Consider the following 21,231-nt stretch of genomic DNA (forward strand, 5'->3'; position numbering starts at 1 on the left):
TTCCCTCTGCACCCACAAAGAAGGTGCCAGATTTGGATGATAAGAGGGCACGCCATCCATCAACCAGGTTATTTGCTTTTTTTCTTTCTAGGAACAATAGGCGGCTGTCACAGTCCTTCAGGGAGCATTGGTCTAGGAGTCAGAGAAACGTGGTCCTGCCTTACATGAGCACCTTTTCCCTGTTTGTGAACAAAGGCCCTCTGTAGCTGAGCACCTAGCCCTGTCTTGGATTCCCTGGTTATTGTGTCCCTGCACCCTTTAGGGAAATGTAGGAACTCCAGGCTTCTGAAAGGAAGATGCTCCTCAAGACTAGTGTCATCCCAGGTCAAATAGCAGGAGGGAGGGGTTTGAGAAAGCCCTTTCTGTGTTCCTCATCTTAGAGTGAAGAACTGAGAGTGGTATTGATTCATGATTTGTTTGAAAAGAATTTGGGTAATGGAAGGGGAGAACTTTCCAGAAGGGCGAAATGTGGCAAAGAAGGGATAAAAGTGTGAATGACGAGGCTAGGTGAAGACCAAGGGTCTACCTTGCCGGGTATGATGCAGCGTGATTGGGTTTCAGCGGCGTTGTGGGCGGGGTGGGGGCACATTTATCAGAGTGGTGTTTTGGAGGAAGGGTGTGCTGATGGTGTGCAGCATGGTTTGAGGGGCAGCAGTGGGGATGAAGGGAGAGGATGAACCAACATCTGCGATGAAGGGAATTTGCTCTGACTTCCTGTGACAGCAGGAAATGTGGTGTTGTGGAGGAAACTGGTCTGAGCAGTAAAAGGACTACATTTGAATGCTTGTTCTGCTTTTAACCAGCTGGATAATATCAGTAAGTGCTTTCCTGAGACTCCAAGTCAGAGTTTCAAACAGGATGTGGCCTGTGCATCAGTTTTCACCTGCAACTGCATCGACTTTGTGAACTCAGTGCTTTGGTTTCCACAGTCTCCACCACTCCCTATCGCTTCACACTCCCCTCACCAATCTGGCCCCTCTCTGTGTACAACCTCTGCTACCAGTCCTGTTAAAGTAGCTATATTTATGTTTGCCTAGTTTGCTGTTGCCCACTTTAGGTTACAAGTTCTTAGAGGTGGGAAACTATTGGACTTATTTTCTTCTAGCAGAATGTGAAGGGCAAATTAGTAAGTAAGAGTTACGAGTTGATGATATTCAAGGATGAACGTAGACCTTCTTTCCTCTTTGCTTCTTCTCTACTCTCTGGGGAAATCTACAGCAGTTAAACAGCCTGATCGGGGAACTGTCCTAAGGTTAGATTCTGTTTTACCTCTACTTAACCTGCTCAATTTGAACCTTTAGAGCCACAGATGCATAAGTACCTGTTTAGAAGGAAACCACTTCCGGCCCCTTTTGTTAATTTAGGACAGTGACTTGGGGGTTATCATAAAGAGAGACTCAATGTCAAAGCAGTGTAGGAGGGGAGCCTAGAATTAATCAGGCTCAACACCTTTGTTTTGCAGAAGAAAGAACGGAGGTCCAGACATGGCAGGGGACTCGCTTGGTGCCCCATCTCCACGACTGGAGCCCAGTGTGCTCTCTGTTGAGTTCATGGCTTCTCCGGCTCAGTGTTCACATCATATTTGTAAGAGGCTACATTCTGCTTGGGGCTTGGCTCAAGACATTCATCTAAAGGTAATTACATCTTTTAGATTGAATACCTATATGGAGTTGTTAAAATTGCATTTTCAAAAATGGAGGTAGTGATGTGTTTTTGTAGAAATAAAACCATCTGTAGACAAGGCTTATCTTCCCAGAAGATTTAAGAATCAAGTCCCAGAAACCAGATGATTAAAAAAAAGTAAAGATTAATTTGATTATCATACAATTCCAAGTATTTAAATCCTATTTTGAGATCATCATTTAGTTACAGTAAATGTTTTTTTGCTTCCATTTTCCTTTCTTTATCTTATTTAATATGAATCATTTTATTGTTCTCCAGAGGGTATAACTTTTAAATGAGTTAAAATGTTAGATCACATTTTCCTTTATAACATGAAATTTAATTATATTGCATTTAATTCAGTTAAGTGTTCACTTTCAGACTCAATTTGTAAGTGTTTTTCAAGTTAGTGGAAAGAGTACTTCATTTTCCTCCTCATTCTTTTTTCCTTTACTTTTCCTTCTCTTCTTCCTTCCCCTCTTTCTCCTAAAGTAAATTCTTCAGCATTATCTGCTGCTCCCAGGTTTTCCAAGTTGTGCCAACTTGGAGCTCGGAGCAGCTGTCGAGGTGCTCTTGTCTGGGGGCTCCTGACCTGTGGTTTGCTTACACACGTGGAGCCCTAGGTAGGCTTTTGTGGGGAGCTTTTATGGGGAACCTTGAAATTGTGGGCAAAATTCTGTGTTCCTGTGCATTTCTCTGGAAAGAGGGTCTATAGCTTCATCAAGGAGAAGGTGTCCTTCATCAGAGGTGTCCTTGACCCCAAAGGTTAAGTAAGTGTCATTGATGAGAAAAGCAGTGCCCAGGAAGTGAAAATGACTCCTCCAGGACCACAGAAATGTATAGTGACAGACCAAGGAGCACACTCTAGGTCTGTTGACTCCGAGTACAAGGCTTTTTCTGCTGCATTACGAAAGCAGGCTTAGTTTCAGTTTTAATGGAGTCAGTGTACATTCAGTCTTTATGCCTTCTTTTTTTTTTTTTTAAGATATTTATTTAGTTAACAGAGAGAGAGAGAGAGCACAAGCAGGGGGAGCAGCAGAGGGAGAGGGAGAAGCAGGCTCCCAGCGGAGCAGGGAGCCCAAGGTGGGGCTCGATCCCAGGACTCCGGGATCATGACCTGAGCTGAAGGCAGATGCTTAACCAACTGAGCCACCCAGGCGTCCCCCTGTATGTCTTCTTAAATCTGTGTGCCATGGATGGCTAAGGAATTAGAAATAAATTACTAATAAAATCAGAATAATTAAAACGTCTTATCGACCAACCCAAACCAGAATGCTCTCTAAATTTCAAGTGCTCGAATTCCTTTCATATAAAATTTCACCTACTCCCAGTGTGCCGGTATCATATATGTCTGAAGACAAAGCGAATGAGAGGGGGAGGCAGAGAGAAAGAGGCAGGCTGGTGGGTCATGAGTGTTGGAGGTGTGGAGTGGGGGTAAGCCAGGAACGAATAGTCAAAACTTCCAACTAAGCAAGTCAGTTTTCCTCCCTAACTTGTAATGGATGATGGGGACACCCTCCCTTGGGAGGACCCAGGATTTGTTGAAATTTCCAAATTTCAAGTCAAGTAAGCTCATCAGAAGAGAGAATTGCAACACCCCAGCAACTGATGGGACACTGGACATCCCTGCACGAACCACTGTGCACGAAGTACTCTCTCGCGAAGTCCGCAGGCACCAGGCGGCTCATCAGTAAAGCTTCATTTTTAGCTTCACGGTCCACATTCATGTAAATTACCATCTTTTCAGGCACAATTATCAACTCCTCCCCAAATGCTCTGATCGTGGCCAGCTCATTGATTGTTAACGACCATGAACGGCTTTTAATTTCTCTGTGAGCGGAGGTGTGGTCTTCAGTGTGCCGGGAAAGGTGCTTCTTCTCCCCAGGGGTGATACAGATGATGGTTTCATCTTTTTTTTTCTCATGCTCTTGTATAATAGAATCAAATCATGCCCAGACAGTTTAATCATGCCTCTCATAATGGTGGCTGTAATTCTTTGGGGTCTGTTTTATTAGCAGTATTTAAAAATCTGCAGAAACTCAGATTGCTCAGCTGGCCAAACAGCTTGATGTCTCTTTCCAAACAATTTTTTTTTTTTTTTTTTTTTTTTTAAATAAAATAAAGGCAAGGAAGGAAGGAAGACAAAGTGAATTGAGTCTATGGTGGAGGGTACTTGGGCAAGGCCGGGTTACTGCCTGCGGCTTGAGAGGGGAGGGAGGGCCAGGGGCCAGAGGAGCTGCACGGGGCTTGCTGTCCCTGAGCCTGGGCCACTGACCGCACACCCTTGAGTGAAGTGCTAGTGAGACATCAGGTTGGTTCCAGGGAAGGTGTTGAGGTTAGGTCTGCTCTGGAGCTTTCAAGTCTGGTTTTTTCCCTGCTTTGCTCCTGAGACTGCTTGGACCTCAAGGTTATTGGGACCTCCACGGCTGATGTGTTGTGGGGGACGGTTTGACTCTGCCGGGCTCCTCAGTCACCCTTTCCCTTTGGCATTTGGAAGTGCAAGTAACGCAGTTGCACTCCTCCCCTGAACTTGCCATCTTTTCTCCAGGCTTTTGGGGGCAAGCAGTGATTTTTGGCAAGACTGAGGTCTCAGCAGGAAACAGAGGCGTGTCTTTGAATTGTCTGCAATTTAGCAACATTTACTAAGCCTCTGGCTATGGTGGCAACCATATGGTGTCATGTTCTGGAGCATACAGCATTTGGTGGCAGCCTACTATCCTCAAGGGGGGCATAGGGATGAGTTTTTAATACAACAAGACCATGATTTTGCCTGTGGGAACAACCATCTGCCAGCATCCATTTCTTGGGTGGAAGGAGGGAACAGGATGGAACATAGAGGCAAGCTTAAGCACTTGTATTTCCTTGGCTGGTGGACTTAGGATCTGAGTTTGAAAGTTAGGTGTCACCCTGTGAACTTCCCAACATATGGATGGCCGCTGTGATATATGAGTAAATCTAAGCACCTGATGGCAGAACCTTCTTTTAGTGGCTTCCCGAGATTTTTTTGGCAGAAGCTTCTTTGATGGATTTCCAGAGATTTTATTGCATCATTGACATCAAAATTAGATGGAAGGGAATCTTGAACAGCTTGGCAGGAATAGTGTGTGTGTGGGGGGTGTGTGTGTGTGTGTGTGTGTGTGTGTGTAGAACCTTGGATCTTGATATTGAAAGGATACCCTATAACCTTTCAGGGGCCGTGTTTGGGGGGAAGCCAGTAAATACTTAGAGAGACTTATACTTTATTTCTTACTAAAATATTCACAAATATCCAGTATAATATGACCGTTTACACCCCCAACCCAAACTAGACAACCTGGTAACAGAATCTGGGGGGGACTGTCAATAATCATAAAGCAGATGGGATTTGACTAGGAAAAACTACTCAAGCTTTAGAGTTGTTTCCAAAGCAGACTGTCTTAAAAAACGTCAAGAGATGGGGCGCCTGGGTGGCTCAGATGGTTAAGCATCTGCCTTCGGCTCAGGTCATGATCTCAGGGTCCTGGGATCGAGTCCCGCATCGGGCTCCCTGCTCCTTGGGAGCCTGCTTCTCCCTCTGCCTCTCTCTCTCTGTCTCTCATGAATAAATGAATAAAATTAAAACAACAACAACAACAAAAAAAACGTCAAGAGATATTACATATCCCACCATCCTTCATCCTCTCTCTATATGAACTTAGGTCCTATATAACTTGAAAATGATCAGTTATACTTTTTATGTCGCCCTCTTTGAGGCTGGAAGAGTATGTATTTTTCCCCAGGTGTCTCCTTTCCCAACTTTGTATATCTAGGCAGAGCCTGAAAATCTCAACAATTATCTGAACACGAAGTGTGTGCGTGTGCAAATAAAGCACTAGTTTAGGAGCAGAGACAGGAAGTGCATTTTGGGAATTCCAGTCTCTCGTGTACTCCATTGGCTCAGGTATGAGAGAACAAGGAAGAAGAGGTATGAAGTAGATACCCGCGCAACAAATCAGTGATCATTAGATGAAAACCCATACAAAACCAAGAATTAGCCTGGGAGCTTGGCATATCGCACTGTCCATTAACAAACTCTAAGGCTAGATAGATGTTTCACTCAAGGAAGAGAGAACAATGACATGGGGCACATGAAAAAAAATCGTGTGGAGCCAAGGAAAGGATATATGACCTGGACAACTCGGAGGAAGGGCATACCGTTAAGAATCATCTCCCACAGGGGCGCCTGAGTGGCTCAGTTGGTTAAGCGACTGCCTTTGGCTCAGGTCATGATCCCAGGGTCCTGGGATCGAGTCCCACATCGGGCTCCCGGCTTGGCGGGGAGCCTGCTTCTCCCTCTGACCCTGTCCTCTCTCATGCTGTTTCTCTCTCGCTCGCTCTCTAATAAATAAATAAATAAATAAATAAATAAATAAATAAAATCTTAAAAAAAAAAAAGAATCATCTCCCACAGAACTCGGAAGAAAATTCCATAAGGCTTCTTGACATTCCTGAAATAGTTCAAGAGGACTTGACCTCTATGAATCAGGAGAGCAAGCCAGAAGTGAAAAAGAGCTGCAGGGAAAAGGCAGCTGAGTAAGATGAAAAGGCAGCTCGATGAGTGGAGAGAGGATTGCTCACAGCTGGGATGCCTTTGCAGCATTCACAATTACATTGAAGGCAGCAAAAGCAGGATTGAGGTGAAAAAAAAAAAGCTGATTTAAAGTGTCCCACAGTCTTTTTCTAAAGGGAATATATAATATGAAATTAACAGTAATCTGGATTTTTGAAGTCCATATGATATTAATAAAAAGACCTGAAAGAATGGAAGAAGGAATGTGCAATGTGCTTCATTTCTTATCTCAAATAGAGGCAACTGAAAAAAATACAGTATTCTCTTGGTTCTGACAGAGAAATATAGGCGAAAGAATTATTTACAGAGGTATTAGATTATTTAGTGCAATAAAAAACAAACTAATTTCTGGAACTCCGGAGCATGTAAATCAAAACCATCTGAACATAGAATGGAAAAGAAGAATCAAGATAGTAAAAGACGTAAAACTAAATCAGCACCAAGAAAGCATAGAATACTGTGATAAAAATAAGAACAACCAGCTCAGTTGCAATGATAAATATAAATGGGATAAAATATCCTCATTAAAAGAAGTAGAGTTTCGTACCTAGTCAGAAAACAGAATCCAACCTTATGCTATCGAAAAACAGTAGACCTAAAACAAAGTGAAGCAAATGTTTAAATGTAAAAGGATGTGTAGAGATATCAGATAATTGAACAAATTAAAAGCAGGTGATCTTGTAAATATAATAGGATAGAATTTAAGGAGCCAATTAAGTGAGACTAAGATTATGGGGCCTTTTATGTTAATAAAACAAATTATTGTCAAAAATATATAACTGTCATGAACTCTTATGAACCAAATAATATTGCTTCAAAATATGCAAAGCAAATTATGTTATAAATAATGTAGAAAGATAATCTAAACAGCATCACTAACAGGGGTTACTCTGATATATATATATATATATATATTCTTTTCAAGTAACCATAATATTATTAAAATCATCTAAAATAAATCTTAAAGGAAGTACATTTTACAAAGACTAAAAATTAATAAAACAGAAACTCCAACCAGTAACAGACATTATAAAACACTTTCCCAAATATCTTTGAGGCCAGGTGGAAATAAAAACTGTGAGTAAATATAGAATAAATAAGCATTGTCTCAGAGTCTCATTTTTTCTTTTTTTTTTTAAGATTTTATTTATTTATTTGAGAGAATGAGATAGAGCATGAGAGGGGGGAGGGTCAGAGGGAGAAGCAGACCCCCTACTGAGCAAGGAGCCCGATGCAGGACTCGATCCCAGGACTCCAGGATCATGACCTGAGCCGAAGGCAGTCGCTTAACCAACTGAGCCACTCAGGCGCCCGAGTCTCATTTTTTCTTGATTAGAATGTTCTACTTCAGGATATTGTGGGATCTTTTTCTCTTAATGAATATCATTAAGAAAATGCTAGAACAATGATGTTCTTAGAAAGGTTTAAATAAGTCTAAATAAATGTTTAAATATTCTTATATGCAGGGGTCTCCTGAAATTTCTAAATATATCTTCTAATTTTACTAGAATGCCCCACCCCCATTAAGAAAATTACTTCTTTCAATGCAGAAATAAAATAAAGCAGGCAAAACTCAATCTCCCAAACAAGCAAAAGCCAAAAACAAAACAGTGAAACAAAACAGATCAAAACAAAATCCAACTAAACAAAAACCAACCCTCCAAAACATACTGAAACACAACACACCATCACTACCAGCACCAGCACCACCACTGTATCCTTGAGATCAAGAACTTTTTCTTTTAAAGATCTATTTATTTATTTGAGAGAGAGAGAGCGAGCGAGCGTGTGTGCATGAGTGGAGTGTAAGGGGGAGAGGTAGAGAAGCATACTCCCTGCTGAGCCAGGGATCTCATCTGGGCCTTGATCCCATGACCCCAAGATCATGACTCCAGCTGAAACCAATAGCCCGATGCTTAACCAACTGAGCCACCCAGCTGCCCCGTGATTATGAACTTTTTGGAATGCACACCCTTTCACGTATCAAGTTTGTGTGGTGCCAACAGCCCCTGATTGTTTTACTTACTTGCATTACTGGCCTGGCCTTACACATTTGAATTTGCCATCCTTGATAAAGGTGAAGAGTTTAAAAAGACTCTTATTATCTTCGTTCGGGTTAAAAATGTGGGAGTTTGGCGGGGTTGGGCCAGAGCAGCCCAAGGTGGCCGACTTCGAGGAACGGGTGTCGGATGAGGAGAAGGTACACATAGCTGCTAAATTCATCACTCATGCACCCCCAGGGGAATTTAATGAAGTGTTCAATGATGTCCGGCTGCTACTTAATAATGACAGTCTCCTCAGGGAAGGGGCAGCACATGCATTTGCCTGGTATAACATGGATCAGTTCACGCCTGTGAAGACAGAAGGACATGAGGATCAGGCCTGAATTACAGAACGTGGTGATCTGGGGAATAGCAGATTTTTAGATCCAAGAAACAAAATTTCCTTTAAGTTTGATCACTTACAGAAAGAAGCAAGTGACCCCCAGCCAGAGGATGTAGATGGAGGTCTGAAGTCTTGGAGAAAATCCTGTGACAGTGCTCTAAGGGCCTATGTGAAAGATCATTATTCGAACAGCTTCTGTACTGTTTATGCTAAAACTATAGATGGGCAACAGACCATTATCACATGTATTGAAAGCCACCAGTTTCAGCCTAAAAACATCTGGAATGGTCGTTGGAGATCAGAGTGGAAGTTCACCATCACACCACCTACAGCCCAGGTGGTTGGAGTACTTAAGATTCAGGTTCACTATTATGAAGATGGCAATGTTCAGTTGGTTGGCCATAAAGATGTACAGGATTCAGTAACTGTTTCGAATGAAGTCCAAACTGCCAAGGAGTTTATTAAAATCATAGAGCATGCAGAAGATGAATATCAGAGAGCAATTAGTGAAAACTATCAAACAATGTCAGACACCACATTCAAGGCCTTGCGCCAGCAGCTTCCGGTTACCCGCACCAAAATCGACTGGAACAAGATACTCAGCTACAAGATTGGCGAAGAAATGCAGAATGCTTAAAGGCTGAATGTAGGATTCTTCAGTATGTGGAAAGAAAGGAGTCAACATGTGGTCATGTGATAAATAAGTGATGTATAAACAAGAGTGATATTTTGCTAGGGCTTTCAGAGCTAACAGGTTTTCTAGCCTCGTGGAATACTGTTGAACCTATAGCATCGTCTTGATTCTTTTGTGTTCTCTGCCTTGTAATTTTCTGTTTTCACTATATCTACTTGTAAATTTTTTTTTTAATCCTGCCACATTTAATGATGGAGAGAGAGAGAGATCTATCCTGGAGTCATTTTACTGTTTAGAAAATTTTCCTAGCCATGAAGCCCTGTTACTGATATAGACAGGTAATATGCTCAGTACTTTTCTACCCCTGTCCTTCAAAGCACTTCTGGTACGTCAGTGGTTTTTACTGATCCACCAACAGCTAAAGAGGCTATGCTACAAACTAGCTGAGTGGAAGACACATTCATCCTTCTCCCTCCAACTGCTTTGATCATCATTTATAGCATCTCATAACTGTAGTTTTCAAAAGTTTGGATTGGGCTTTTCAGGTCCATTTGTGGGGGCAAAGGAAGTTTTCTGGAAATTCCATTATAGCCAGCTTCTCTGGGGAAGTTGTTTTTAAATCCAAAGACTTGAACCACATTCCCTGCACATGAATGTGTTTGCTTTTTTTTCTCTTCCGTCATTGTCTCCTTCCCATCTAGTACCATTATAGTTACAGATATCTGCATTTTTAGAAGGGTTTTACCCATTTATTATTATTTTTTATTATTCAAGAACTGCTGACATACTAGGGATGTAGTAGAGTATAAAACTTGAAAAATGCAGATGTTGAAGGAATAATAGGTATCTTGTGCTTTAATACTTTGTGGCAGGATTGTACTATAAGCAGATGAATCAAACAACTATGTAAATCACAAATAAAAACTAAAAATGAACCAAAGTGAAAAGGTCACGTTCCAGGCAGTATCTTTCTATTGTAACCTGTTTACTTAAGGGAATACTAGTGATTTGTTTTAAATAGGATGTAAAACTTGTTCCAAATTACTCTTCCTCAGTCCTGCCTGCCAAGAAAACGTAACTGTGATATAGCAACCTTTCCCAGGTATATATTCTGATCTCAGAATACACAGGTGACACAGATATGATAGGACAGCTGGTAATGGTGGATTCATTTACATGGTTTACACTTCTATGACCAGGCCTTAAGGGAAGGTCAGTTTTTATTTATTTATTTATTTATTTATTTATTTATTTATTTATTTATTTATTTTTTAAAGATTTTATTTATTTATTTGAGAGAGAGAATGAGAGAGAGAGCATGAGAGGGGGGAGGGTCAGAGGGAGAAGCAGACTCCCTGCTGAGCAGGGAGCCCGATGCGGGACTCAATCCCGGGACTCCAGGATCATGACCTGAGCCGAAGGCAGTCGCTTAACCAACTGAGCCACCCAGGCGCCTGGGAAGGTCAGTTTTTAAAAAACCAAGTAGTGTCTTCCTACGTATCTCCAAATAAATGTCAAAAAAGAAGGGTGTTTGTGCTTCAGCTTTGTTTTTGCTCAGTAATACAGTCAAGCAAGTTTGTTTCCAAGTGACCTGTTGAGCTGTGTAAGCATTTTTGTTTATTTCAAATAAAATATATTTGTATTTAAAAAAAAAAAAACAAAAAAATAAAAGACGTGGGAGTTTGCCCTCATAGCATCTGCTGGGGGCAGGGCTGGAGCGGTCTCCCAAGTGTGAAATAAGTTCGGGCACAGCCTGCATTGTAATGTCTGCCATGAGGCTGTGCCAGAATTCTAAGGAAGTGGGGCTGTTCACTCTTGATTGGGAGGTGAGCCAACTACATCTTCCTAAAGCAAAACAGGGAAATGGAAGGAAGATCACGCAGTAATGGGTTATAGATTTATTAGGATGGTTTTAATATTTCCTGCAGGCACTGGTATTCTGAGGTTTCTAAATATATCTTTTAGGTAGATTTAGTTTCTAGGTAGGCTTGCATTCTTTCATTTATATTTGCCTCATTTTAAAAAAGGATTTGAGGCGGTTACTACCAAAGGGTGGAGAACAGTGTGCCCCAGAGATAAGCAAAAGACAAGTTTAATAATAATTAAAAGAGAAGTTTAATAATAATATTAATAACTTTATTTTAATAATAAAACTGACTAGAATCCAGTTTGCTTTTTATTAGCACTTGTTCCAGTAATTCTAAACAATATCGGTGATAAAATACTCCTCCTTGCCAAGATGGATGCCTCTATCATTTACTTTAAGTACAAACAGTATTTGTATCTATTTAAAGTAAGTGTTTGTATTTATTTCAAATCATGCTTCAAAATTGTGTATCATTTCCTGTAAATTATAATATAGTTAGTGTTGATGCTTGATTTGCAATACAGATTTATTTTCAGTGCAAAACGTGTGCTATGCCTATAAAATAATGGGTCACATTTCTATAGGACTCAGCCCGTGACTTGATGAGATAAATTACCTGGGTAAGCGCTGCCTTTCTCTTCAGACTACTCATCAGCCATTACCAGTAGCCTAGTCCTAGTTGCTCAGTTTAAGGCAGATGAACTAGAAAAAAATAGAATTCTTGGTATATGCTAGTGTTTCAAGCCTGCACTTTTAAAAAAAAGACAGGAAACAGCACCCTAATTTATGTTTTTTTGAAAAGTTGCCATGTATATCTAGTGACTAGTAGAACCAACACTGTACCACGTGTAGACCCAGTGAAGTATTGGTTGAATGATTTTTCTTCCTAAAATGGCACATAGGTGTAATTTATCATCTGTATGGATTTGGTCCCCTTTAAATTAGCCCTTGGGCCAAGTCCACGTATGTTCTCATTAGTTCTTCTTGATCAGCCTGGGATTTTTATCTTTCCGTAAGGTAAGCTAATGTCACCTTTTTGTTAATGCAGTATAGTTGGCCCTTGAACAACGATGGGGTTAAGGGCACCAACCCCTGCGAAGTTGAAAATCCATGTATAATTTTTGACTCCCCCAAAACTTACAGCCTAATGTTGACTGGAAGTCTTACCCATAACATAAACAGTTGACTAACGCATATTTTTTATGTTACATGTATCATAGACTATATTCATACAATAGAGTGAGCTAGAGAAAAGAAAATGTTATTAAGAAAATCATAAGGGAGATGGGGCACCTGGGTGGCTCAGTCAGTTAAGCGTCTGCTTTCAGCTCAGGTCATGATCTCAGCGTCTTGGGATTGAGTCCCACCTTGGGTTCCCTGCTCAGTGAGGAGTCTGTTTCTCCCTCTCCTTCTGCTGCTCCCCCTGCTTGTGCTCTCTCTCTCTCTGTCAAATAAGTAAGATCTTAAAAAAAAGAAAAAAGAAAATCATAAGGAAGAGATACATTTACAGTACTGTACTGTCCTTTTTAAAATAAAAACTTTGTGTAATTGGCCCCGTGCAGTTCAAACCCGTGGGGTTCAAGGGTCAAATGTATTTGCTAGGTGTTTTATTTATGCTTTCTCTTTCATGAGAGGATGGTGAGGACTACAAACTAAAAGCTTTTTCACTCTTTGGTGTTTCCACTCTTGTTATTTCCAAGAGTTAGGAAGCAGGCTGATAGGAAGGCAGGATGATTGTAGAGAGCAAAGTGGAGTCTCTCATGTCAAGCGGGAGCCTGTCAAGCAGTGACGCGAGCCCTTAAGGTTCCGCCGCTAGGAGATATCGCCGGGACCGTCAGCCGACCCCCCAGAACAGATAACGAGCAGAACCAGAGGAGGTCTGCAGAGACCCAAAACTGATGAAATCCCTTTTAAAGGGAAGGATTTTGGCAGCAAACACTCAAACTCTTCCGACCTGCCCCATCTACATCCAACCACTTCAAAAAGGCAACTGCCCCTGAAGGTTCTGCCCGTTGGATCTCCGAACAGAACCGAGATCCTTCGCTGCTGGAACAGAAAAAGCCGTCAGTGTAGAGAGCTGACCCCGACCAGACGGGGAGGTCTTATCTCAACTGTGCGCCCACAGACTGACTTTGTGTTTGGTTCCTTCACGTCCTGCACCTTCTGTTGTCTTGTTTGTTGTGTGGCTTGTCTTTTGTCCTGCTGTGTGTGCTGTGTAAGAAGCCAAGTTTAGTCACATGGTGACTTGTCCATGAGTTTGGAATCCTGAACCTGCTTTGTAACTGTGATTTAACTTTGCTTTGTGATTGAATAAAGCTGACACTGTGGAAAGACCCAACTCATGTGTGCGCCTTCGTAGCGTGCTCATGACAATGATATAGTCTCAGGTTTGGGACTGAAGATGTTGCTCCCGCCAGTTACAGAAACTGAAGAGAGGTTTATTCCTTTGCTGTCAAATCAGTGCCCTCCTTGTGAGTTGGTCTGTTCCCATCAGGCAATGAAAGGGACCCAGGATAAAACAGAGATCGGTTCAGAGCACTCAAGCATCCTTTGTGTGGTGTAATTCAAGGTAGCGTTGGAAGGAAGAGTGGAATTGTTGGCTTTGCGCAGATTCCCAGCACGAGGACGGTGTGGGCCACAGTCACTCCAGCACTGAAGCAGAGCGGGGAGCTGGTGGGCTGCACCAGCGCTGGTCCTCGTCACTGTGTCCCGTCAGATTGATCACGCACGCCACAGGGAAGGACGTCCGGGCCCAGTTGCTAATGGGTAACTGCACAGATCGTTCACAAGGGCTTTGGAAATGTTCACATAGAAGTGCGGTGAGGAGAGTGACACGTCTGAGAAAGACAGTAGAGGGGCCACTGTGTCCTGCTCAACACGCCTTCCTGGCCCCTTCCTTATCCTTTATGGGGGAAAAAGGCATAAATAGCAGCCATTTTATAGCTTACAGAGGATTGACTTAAACAAGTTTCGGGAGGACCACAGAAGACTGGCACTGGGATACAGAAATTGCTGATTCTCAGAAGGAGAAAGAGGTCTGAAGGTTTGTAAACACCTCTTTAGGGAGTTATTATGAACGTGACTTGGTATATCTAATATATTCTCGCAGATATATTCAAATCCATAACAAATTTTCGTTGGTCATCTCTCCTTTCTTAATGCTCATGTCACAGCCCTTGAAAAATTAGTTCCCCAGTGTTACAACCAAATGCTCAAGCAAATGGCACAGCAAGGGTTATAGTAAAACTGCTTAACAGCTGGCAGCACTGGCTCCAGCCAGTCAAGATGGAGCCCTGATGCATCAGTACAGATGTGCGCACCTGGCACAGCTGTGTCAGTGTCGGCCTGGGCTGACCGGGGACACTTTGGAAGGTCTGTGTTAGCTCGTGCACCCCAAGAGAGAACACGCACCTGCATGTGCGCACACACCCACACCCACACGTGCTGTAAGAAGTGAGATTTATCAGAATCAGATTAAGGGTCAAACCAAAGCAGCGCTCCGTAAAAAGGCACCCAAAGACCCCTGGAATACAAGGGAAATACTATACCACTTTAAGTCAGGGCTCCTTACATAGGTCAGGTATAAATTCATTCCTTTTACTGAAATAAACAGCACTCTTAAGTCAAAGTATAAGGCCCTGATCTCTTTCTGCTGAGTATTGTGGATGGTGCGAGATTCACGGTGCAAACGCACATTGCACCACCAGCTCTGTTACCTGCCAGTTGATCATTGCCTGAAGTCTAGACCCAGCTCTGCTGAGAAACCGGAAGTGGAGAGACCATGGTGTATTGCTCGGTACCAGACTTTGTAACGATGGCCACGGAAGTCAGAGACTCCCAGTGGTTGTCACCAGTCCACTGAGACGCCCCAGATGGCCACGTGTGTGCTGCAAGATATTGTTACGCCAGCCTCAAGGCGGCGGCGGGGCAGCACCTGCAGGGACTGAGCAGCTTCTGAGCCCTCCTCGGGGGCTCCTGGGACGCAGCCCAAGGGGAGCGGAGTCTCACGGTTGCCCCCACTGGGTGGCCAGCATGATGGGCAACATGCGGCACTCATGGGTCTAGGCTGCTGTGCCGCGTGTGGGCGGAGTCCTGCCACCCAGAGACCTACGTTAGCAGCCGGCAGAGTACACTTGTGGACAGGGGCCCTCGGAGTTGTTGGAGAACTTGTGTTTCTGGTGCCCACATAATAGGCGGTTGGAGGAAGGGGAGGTGCAGAGGTTGGGTAAGTGTCCTTGTGCGCTTAGCTCCAGGTCCTGGCTCAACATTAGTTTACATATATGGTTTAGTTTCTTATTGTTGCTGTAACACATTGCCACAAACTTCGGGGCTTAAAAAATGATCACAGGTTTATTATCTTACAGTTCTAGAGGGGAACATTCTGAGCATTTCACTGGACCAAAATCAAGATGCTGGCAGGGTTGCATTCCTTCTGGAGGCTCTAGAGGAGAACCAGTTTCCTGATCTTTTCCAGCTTCTAGAAGTCCCTTGTCTTCCTTGGCTCACGACCCCTTCCTCCATCTTCAAAGCCAACGGCATGGCATCTTCAGATCTCCCTCTGACTCTGCCCTTGGTTTCTGTTGTCACGTCTTCTCTGACTACCAACTTTCCTACCTCCTACTTTTCCTTGTAAGGACCCTTGGGATTATATTGAGTTCACACGCATAACCAGGATCATCCTGCCGGCTGAAGACCCTTAATTTTAACCACATTCCCAAGGTTCCTTTTGCCACGTGAAGTAACATAGTCATGGGCTCCAGGGAGTGCAACACAGACATGTTTGGGGATTTGTTGTTCAGCCTACCACAGAGATGATGGCTGCCTTGTCTGTTTTGCAGCTGATTGGCCTTGAGGGATGACATTCATGCCCTCCAAGTTAGAGCGTTATCATTATTTTTGGAGTACTTGATGTGAAAATTTCATTGGATTAAAAATCCGTTCCCATCATTAAATACATTTCAGCATTATGTTGCCAATGAAAAGAAAGAAGAGCGGTTAGATTCTTTTAAGTGTAATCTTCACTGTTGTGAATTTTTCAAGGGTGATAAAAATGGTTTTAAAATTTGCATTACAATTATGTGAACAAAATTTCTCACTTGTGTGACTCACGAATTTGAAGGGTCAACATTGAAAATTCTTTTTTTAAAGATTTTATTTATTTATTTTTGAGACAGAGCCCATGAGTGGGAGGAGGGGCAGAGGGAGAAGCAGGCTCCCCTCTGAGCAGGGAGCCTGACTCAGGGTTCGATCCCAGAACCCTGGGATCACGACCTGAGCTGAAGGCAGACGCTTAACCGACTGAGCCACCCAGGCATCTGAAAATTCTCGATTAGGAACTCTGTGTAGCCATTTCAGCCTTAGAATCTGATATAAGAAGGTTAGTTTGCTACCTTCATGAAAATAACCTCAAGGTTCTCATTAAAATATGTCAAAAAAATGTTGGGGGAAGTTTAATTCAAGTTCAATATTTAACATCTTCCCTAATATTTTATATCTTCTTTTCATCATGTTATATATATAAAACAAAGAAAATATAATGAGGTTTTTTTATTTACACCAAGTTCCAAAGAGTTATGCTCAAATCTCCCCCAGACTACCTTCAGCCTACCATACAAATAGTCTCATTTTCTATGGGTGGATAATGTGAAAAAAAGTTGGGAAGAATGGTTGTGAGTGACCCGATCCTTTGTGATTGTGTGGGACCAGCTTAAAACAGTTTCAAAGGAAAAATTATAGAATAGGCAATTCCAATACAAGATCAATTGTAATGTTTAGAACACACAATAAATCCCTTAAGTTGGCCATAGAGACGTATATAGCTTTTATTCACAGAATTTCAGCCATTCCCCATCCCTACTAGGATGCGTTGAATAAATTCTTTTTTTTTTTTTTTTAAGATTTTGTTTATTTATTTGAGAGAGAAAGAATGAGACAGAGAGAGAGCATGAGAAGGGGGAGAGTCAGGGGGAGAAGCAGACTCCCTGCCGAGCAGGTATCCCGATGCGGGACTCGATCCCAGGACTCCAGGATCATGACCGGAGCCGAAGGCAGTCGCCCAACCAACTGAGCCACCCAGGTACCCACGTTGAATAAATTCTTACAGCCTGTCATTTGAACGGGTGCCTAACTACTAGCCTTCTGTGGGTGCCCCATATCTGAGTCTTTCCAAATTAGTTTTGGAAGTTTCCTGAGATTCATCTTGGTTATAAAACAAATCGGTAAGTTCCAAAGAAGTTGACTCAAAGTGTCTGAAGAAATAAATATTTTAGTAAGGATTGCATGGATACATTTATTTTTATTAAGAAAACCAGCTGAGGGCGCCTGGGTGGCTCAGATGGTTAAGTGTCTGCCTTTGGCTCAGGTCATGATCCCAGAGTCCTGGGATCGAGTCCTGCATCAGGCTCCTTGCTCCTTGGGAGCCTGCTTCTCCCTCTGCCTCTCTCTCTCTCTGTCTCTCATGAATAAACAAATAAAATCCTTAAAAAAAAAAAAAAAAGAAAACCAGCTGAAATAGCCCATAAGCCCACATCCTGTAAGGGTGATCCCCATTTCTAATGCTCATGGGCATGGAAGCAGGGAAGAGAGTGCTGCCCAGGGAACCTTGGGAGGGAGAGTCTGAGAGCAGGTGTGGGCGGCAGGTAGGGAGAAGTTGTAGGGAGGGATGTCACGTGGTGAACCTCTGGCCTTCTTCTGCTTTCCAGAAGTCACCTGTCCTCAGGTGGCCTCTTCTCTGCCCTGTGTCTCTCCTCCAGCCCTGTCATTCCCCCACCCCTCGCCGCCCCTGCAGAATCTGGAAACTGGGCACCACACACAGCTTCTGGTCCCACCCCACCTTGTAGCATAAAAAGGGGAAGCACAGTCCAGATAGTTCTTCCTTGCTTGGAGCTGATGCTACTTTGTTCTAGTTTTCAATTCCTTTTCCCTACTGCCTGGTCTTACCGTCTATCCCCCTGCCCTGGTTGATGGTTCTGAGGATGCTACAATAACTGTAGTTCTTTCATTCCCCAAAGTCTCAGAAGGGCAGATCCCCTAAGCGCTGCAGTACTGAAACCCGGGGTTTCAGTACTCAGTTTATAGTAAGCGCTTAACAAACTACAGACTGAGTGAATGGGTATAAATGAAGAGATGTGTTTTCTGAAAGAGATTAGATTACATATTAAATTCAGTGGGAAAGTTAACAAAACAGAAATTCACTGATGTGAAATCCTTAGGTTTTGTTTTTCTTTTCTTTTTCTTTTTTTTTGAAAGATTTTATTTATTTATTTGACACAGAGAGACACAGTGAGAGAGGGAACACAAGCAGGGGGAGTGGGAGAGGGAGAAGCAGGCTTCCCACGGAACAGGGAGCCCGATGTGGGGCTCTATCCCAGGACCCTGGGACCATGACCTGAGCCAAAGGCAGTCGCTTAATGACTTAGCCACCCAGTTTTTCTGATTTACCTTTTTTATCCTGTACTTTTAGAACTTAATTGCTTTTATTGAAAAAGTTATTTATGCCCACTGCATACATCTTTATGAGTTACAGAAAAGTATACAGAATAAAATAAAGATTATGTATGACCTCCTGTCCCAGAAGTAATCACTGCTAACATTGGTGTATATTTGCTAGACTTTTTTCTAGGTACACAGGTACCACCCCCGACAGAAATATACCCACACTAATTTTTTTTTAATTTTACAAAAATGAGATGCTATGATCTCATTCGTAAACTGTTTTGTAAGATGGAACTCATAGTAGTATAAATATAAGAGTGCATTAAAATGTTAATATAGATCAACCACCATCCTTGTATTTTTAAGGAGTTTATATTATATACACATATAAATAAAGTAAAAAATAAATATAAAAATAGAAATAAAATCAATTTAACATAAATAAATGTGTGTATATACGTGTATATACATATGTGTATGCACACACACACACATTTTATTTTATTATTTATTTATTTGAGACCGAGAATGAGAGAGACAGAGAGCACATGAGAGGGGGGAGGGTCAGAGGGAGAAGCAGGCTCCCTGCCGAGCAGGGAGCCCGATGTGGGACTCGATCCAGGGACTCCAGGATCATGACCTGAGCCGAAGGCAGTCGCTTAACCAACTGAGCCACCCAGGCACCCACAAACACACATTTTAAAGACTCCTATTTCAAGGTCCCAATCACCGGCCTGTTACAGGACTCACCTGAGGCATGAGGTTCAGACAGGCTGGGGCATTTCTAGACCTCCTTCCTTTGTGGGCCCTTGAATGAGTTAATTACCTACCTCACACCTGTTGTGTACCTCCCAGGGTTATTGCAAAGGTTAAGGAGGGGAGATGTACACAATGTCTGTCACAACTCCAGGTGCTAATAGCGATTATCCAGTAAATGTTAATTCTGTCCCCTTTGAATTCTGAAATGAGAATGATTCATGTGTCTAGGCCCTCCTAGGTTTTTTTAAGTGGAAAAATATCCATTTTATAAATAGATGCACTGAAATGACTAATAATCTAATAGTCACGTCAGAATGAATAGTGCAAGGCCTCTCGGCAGACCCTTGGCGCCTGGCGTGAGGGCCTGGAGGCACCGAGGGAGGCCAGCCGTGAGCTCAGTGCAGCCCCAAGACGGTCTGCCACACCCCCATCTCTTCATATTCTCCGACACCTGCGTAGGCACTCAATTCCAAACACGTCGTTTTCTAATACGAAGGGCAGCAAGCAATACTTGCTGAAAAGCCCGAGCTGCTGAGCGAGCCCCACCTTCAGCTTTTCTCAGCTCTTGAAAGGCCGGAGTTGTGTGGGGCAGGGACGCCCAGCAGCAGGACCCAGGGCACAGGCTTCCTACGAAGCCCAGTAGTCTCTGAGCATCCCCGCAAAGCCCCGGGCACGCACCCTGAAGTCAGCGTCATCTGTGACAAATACTTAGTAAGCCCCACTCTGCACTTGGTTTCTAGGTATAATAAATGAGGTGGCAGAAGGTTTTAGGTTAAAAGGCCTAAATCCATTTAACGCCTGGATAGACATGAGAATTAGGTGACAGATGAATCACGCGAAAGCTGAGGCAAGAAACGGTCTCCTGCTGAAGTGAATATGAGCGCTGAGATGCTGGTCTCCAGGTCATTTCTTATATTTTATAGTCCTCATGTTTCTGGGGACACTGTAGGTGCCCACCTGGTAAATGTTTGTTAATTCATTGTGCCAAGGATTTTAGAATTAGACGAAGGGTTCTCTGACTTACAAATGTGCAAGGCAAGTTATAAGTATGTGTGGTGTATGAAGAGGTCTGCAGTTGCAGGTGGGGAAGGAATTCAGGGATTAAAGACAAATGGGTGGGGCACCTGGGTGGCTCAGTTGGTTAATCGACTGCCTTCGGCTCAGGTCATGATCCCGGAGTCCCTGGATCGAGTCCCGCATCGGGCTCCCTGCTCAGCAGGGAGTCTGCTTCTCCCTCTGACCCTCCCCCCTCTCATGTGCTCTCTCTCATTAAGATAAATAAATAAAATCTTAAAAAAAAAAAAAAAGACAAATGGGTGTGAGCGGCTCTCTTAGATGAGGGGTGAGGCGCCTGACCCGTGGCCAGAGTCCTCTGTCCTCCAGGCCTGATGTCTCTGTTCCCTGAGTGTGCCCATGCCTGGGGAGCCCACAGAATTGCCTAACTTCAGGTTGTGGGTACATCCACAAAAGCAAAGAGGTCTAGGCTTTGGCAGAAGTTTGCCACAGGACTGGTGCCTAGTGTCAGGATTTCTTGACTCTTGTATCCTGCGCGGCAGTGGGAAGGGGGTGAGGAGGGGACGAAAATGACAAGGCCCCCCTTTCTGCCTTTTCCATGACTACTTCCTCCCTTGGCTATTGCCCATCTATTTATTCAATAAACATTACACAGTGGTGGGTGCTTTGTAGAAGCCCGTGGGACAAGGCAGGCCCTGTGCACATCCCCATACCAGTGTGGCCAACAGGTGGTAGGAGAGGCAGATGCTCACAGTCTAGAAGGGGGTCACTGATGTGGAGGCTGGGGACGGCGGAGGGCGTGGAGGATGGCGGGACGTGCTGGGCAGAGGGCCTGAGTGGGAGGAATTGAGGCGGGTGGAGAGGGAGGAGTATTCCCGCAGAGGTCCG

At 43.3% G+C, this 21,231-nt stretch overlaps 1 protein-coding gene and 1 long non-coding RNA gene across 4 annotated transcripts in view; both read left to right on the forward strand.

Moving 5' to 3' along the window:
- Window positions 1-21,231, forward strand: part of LOC118016854 — a 151,991-nt gene that overhangs the window by 30,050 nt on the left and 100,710 nt on the right. For all 3 annotated transcript variants that reach the window (XR_004680941.1, XR_004680940.1, XR_004680939.1), the window contains exon 2: window positions 1,463-1,634. This is a non-coding gene — a long non-coding RNA (uncharacterized LOC118016854). The remainder of the gene's footprint in view (window positions 1-1,462; window positions 1,635-21,231) is intronic.
- Window positions 8,127-10,183, forward strand: LOC118016853 (F-actin-capping protein subunit alpha-1-like). The gene is given in 1 exon segment (XM_035014557.1): window positions 8,127-10,183. A coding segment is annotated over 1 exon segment (900 nt). The 5' UTR covers window positions 8,127-8,372; the 3' UTR covers window positions 9,273-10,183.

This window comes from Mirounga leonina, unplaced genomic scaffold, assembly GCF_011800145.1.
Source record: "Mirounga leonina isolate KUSES-001 unplaced genomic scaffold, KU_Mleo_1.0 Mir_168, whole genome shotgun sequence".
In the NCBI taxonomy this organism is placed as follows: domain Eukaryota; kingdom Metazoa; phylum Chordata; class Mammalia; order Carnivora; family Phocidae; genus Mirounga; species Mirounga leonina.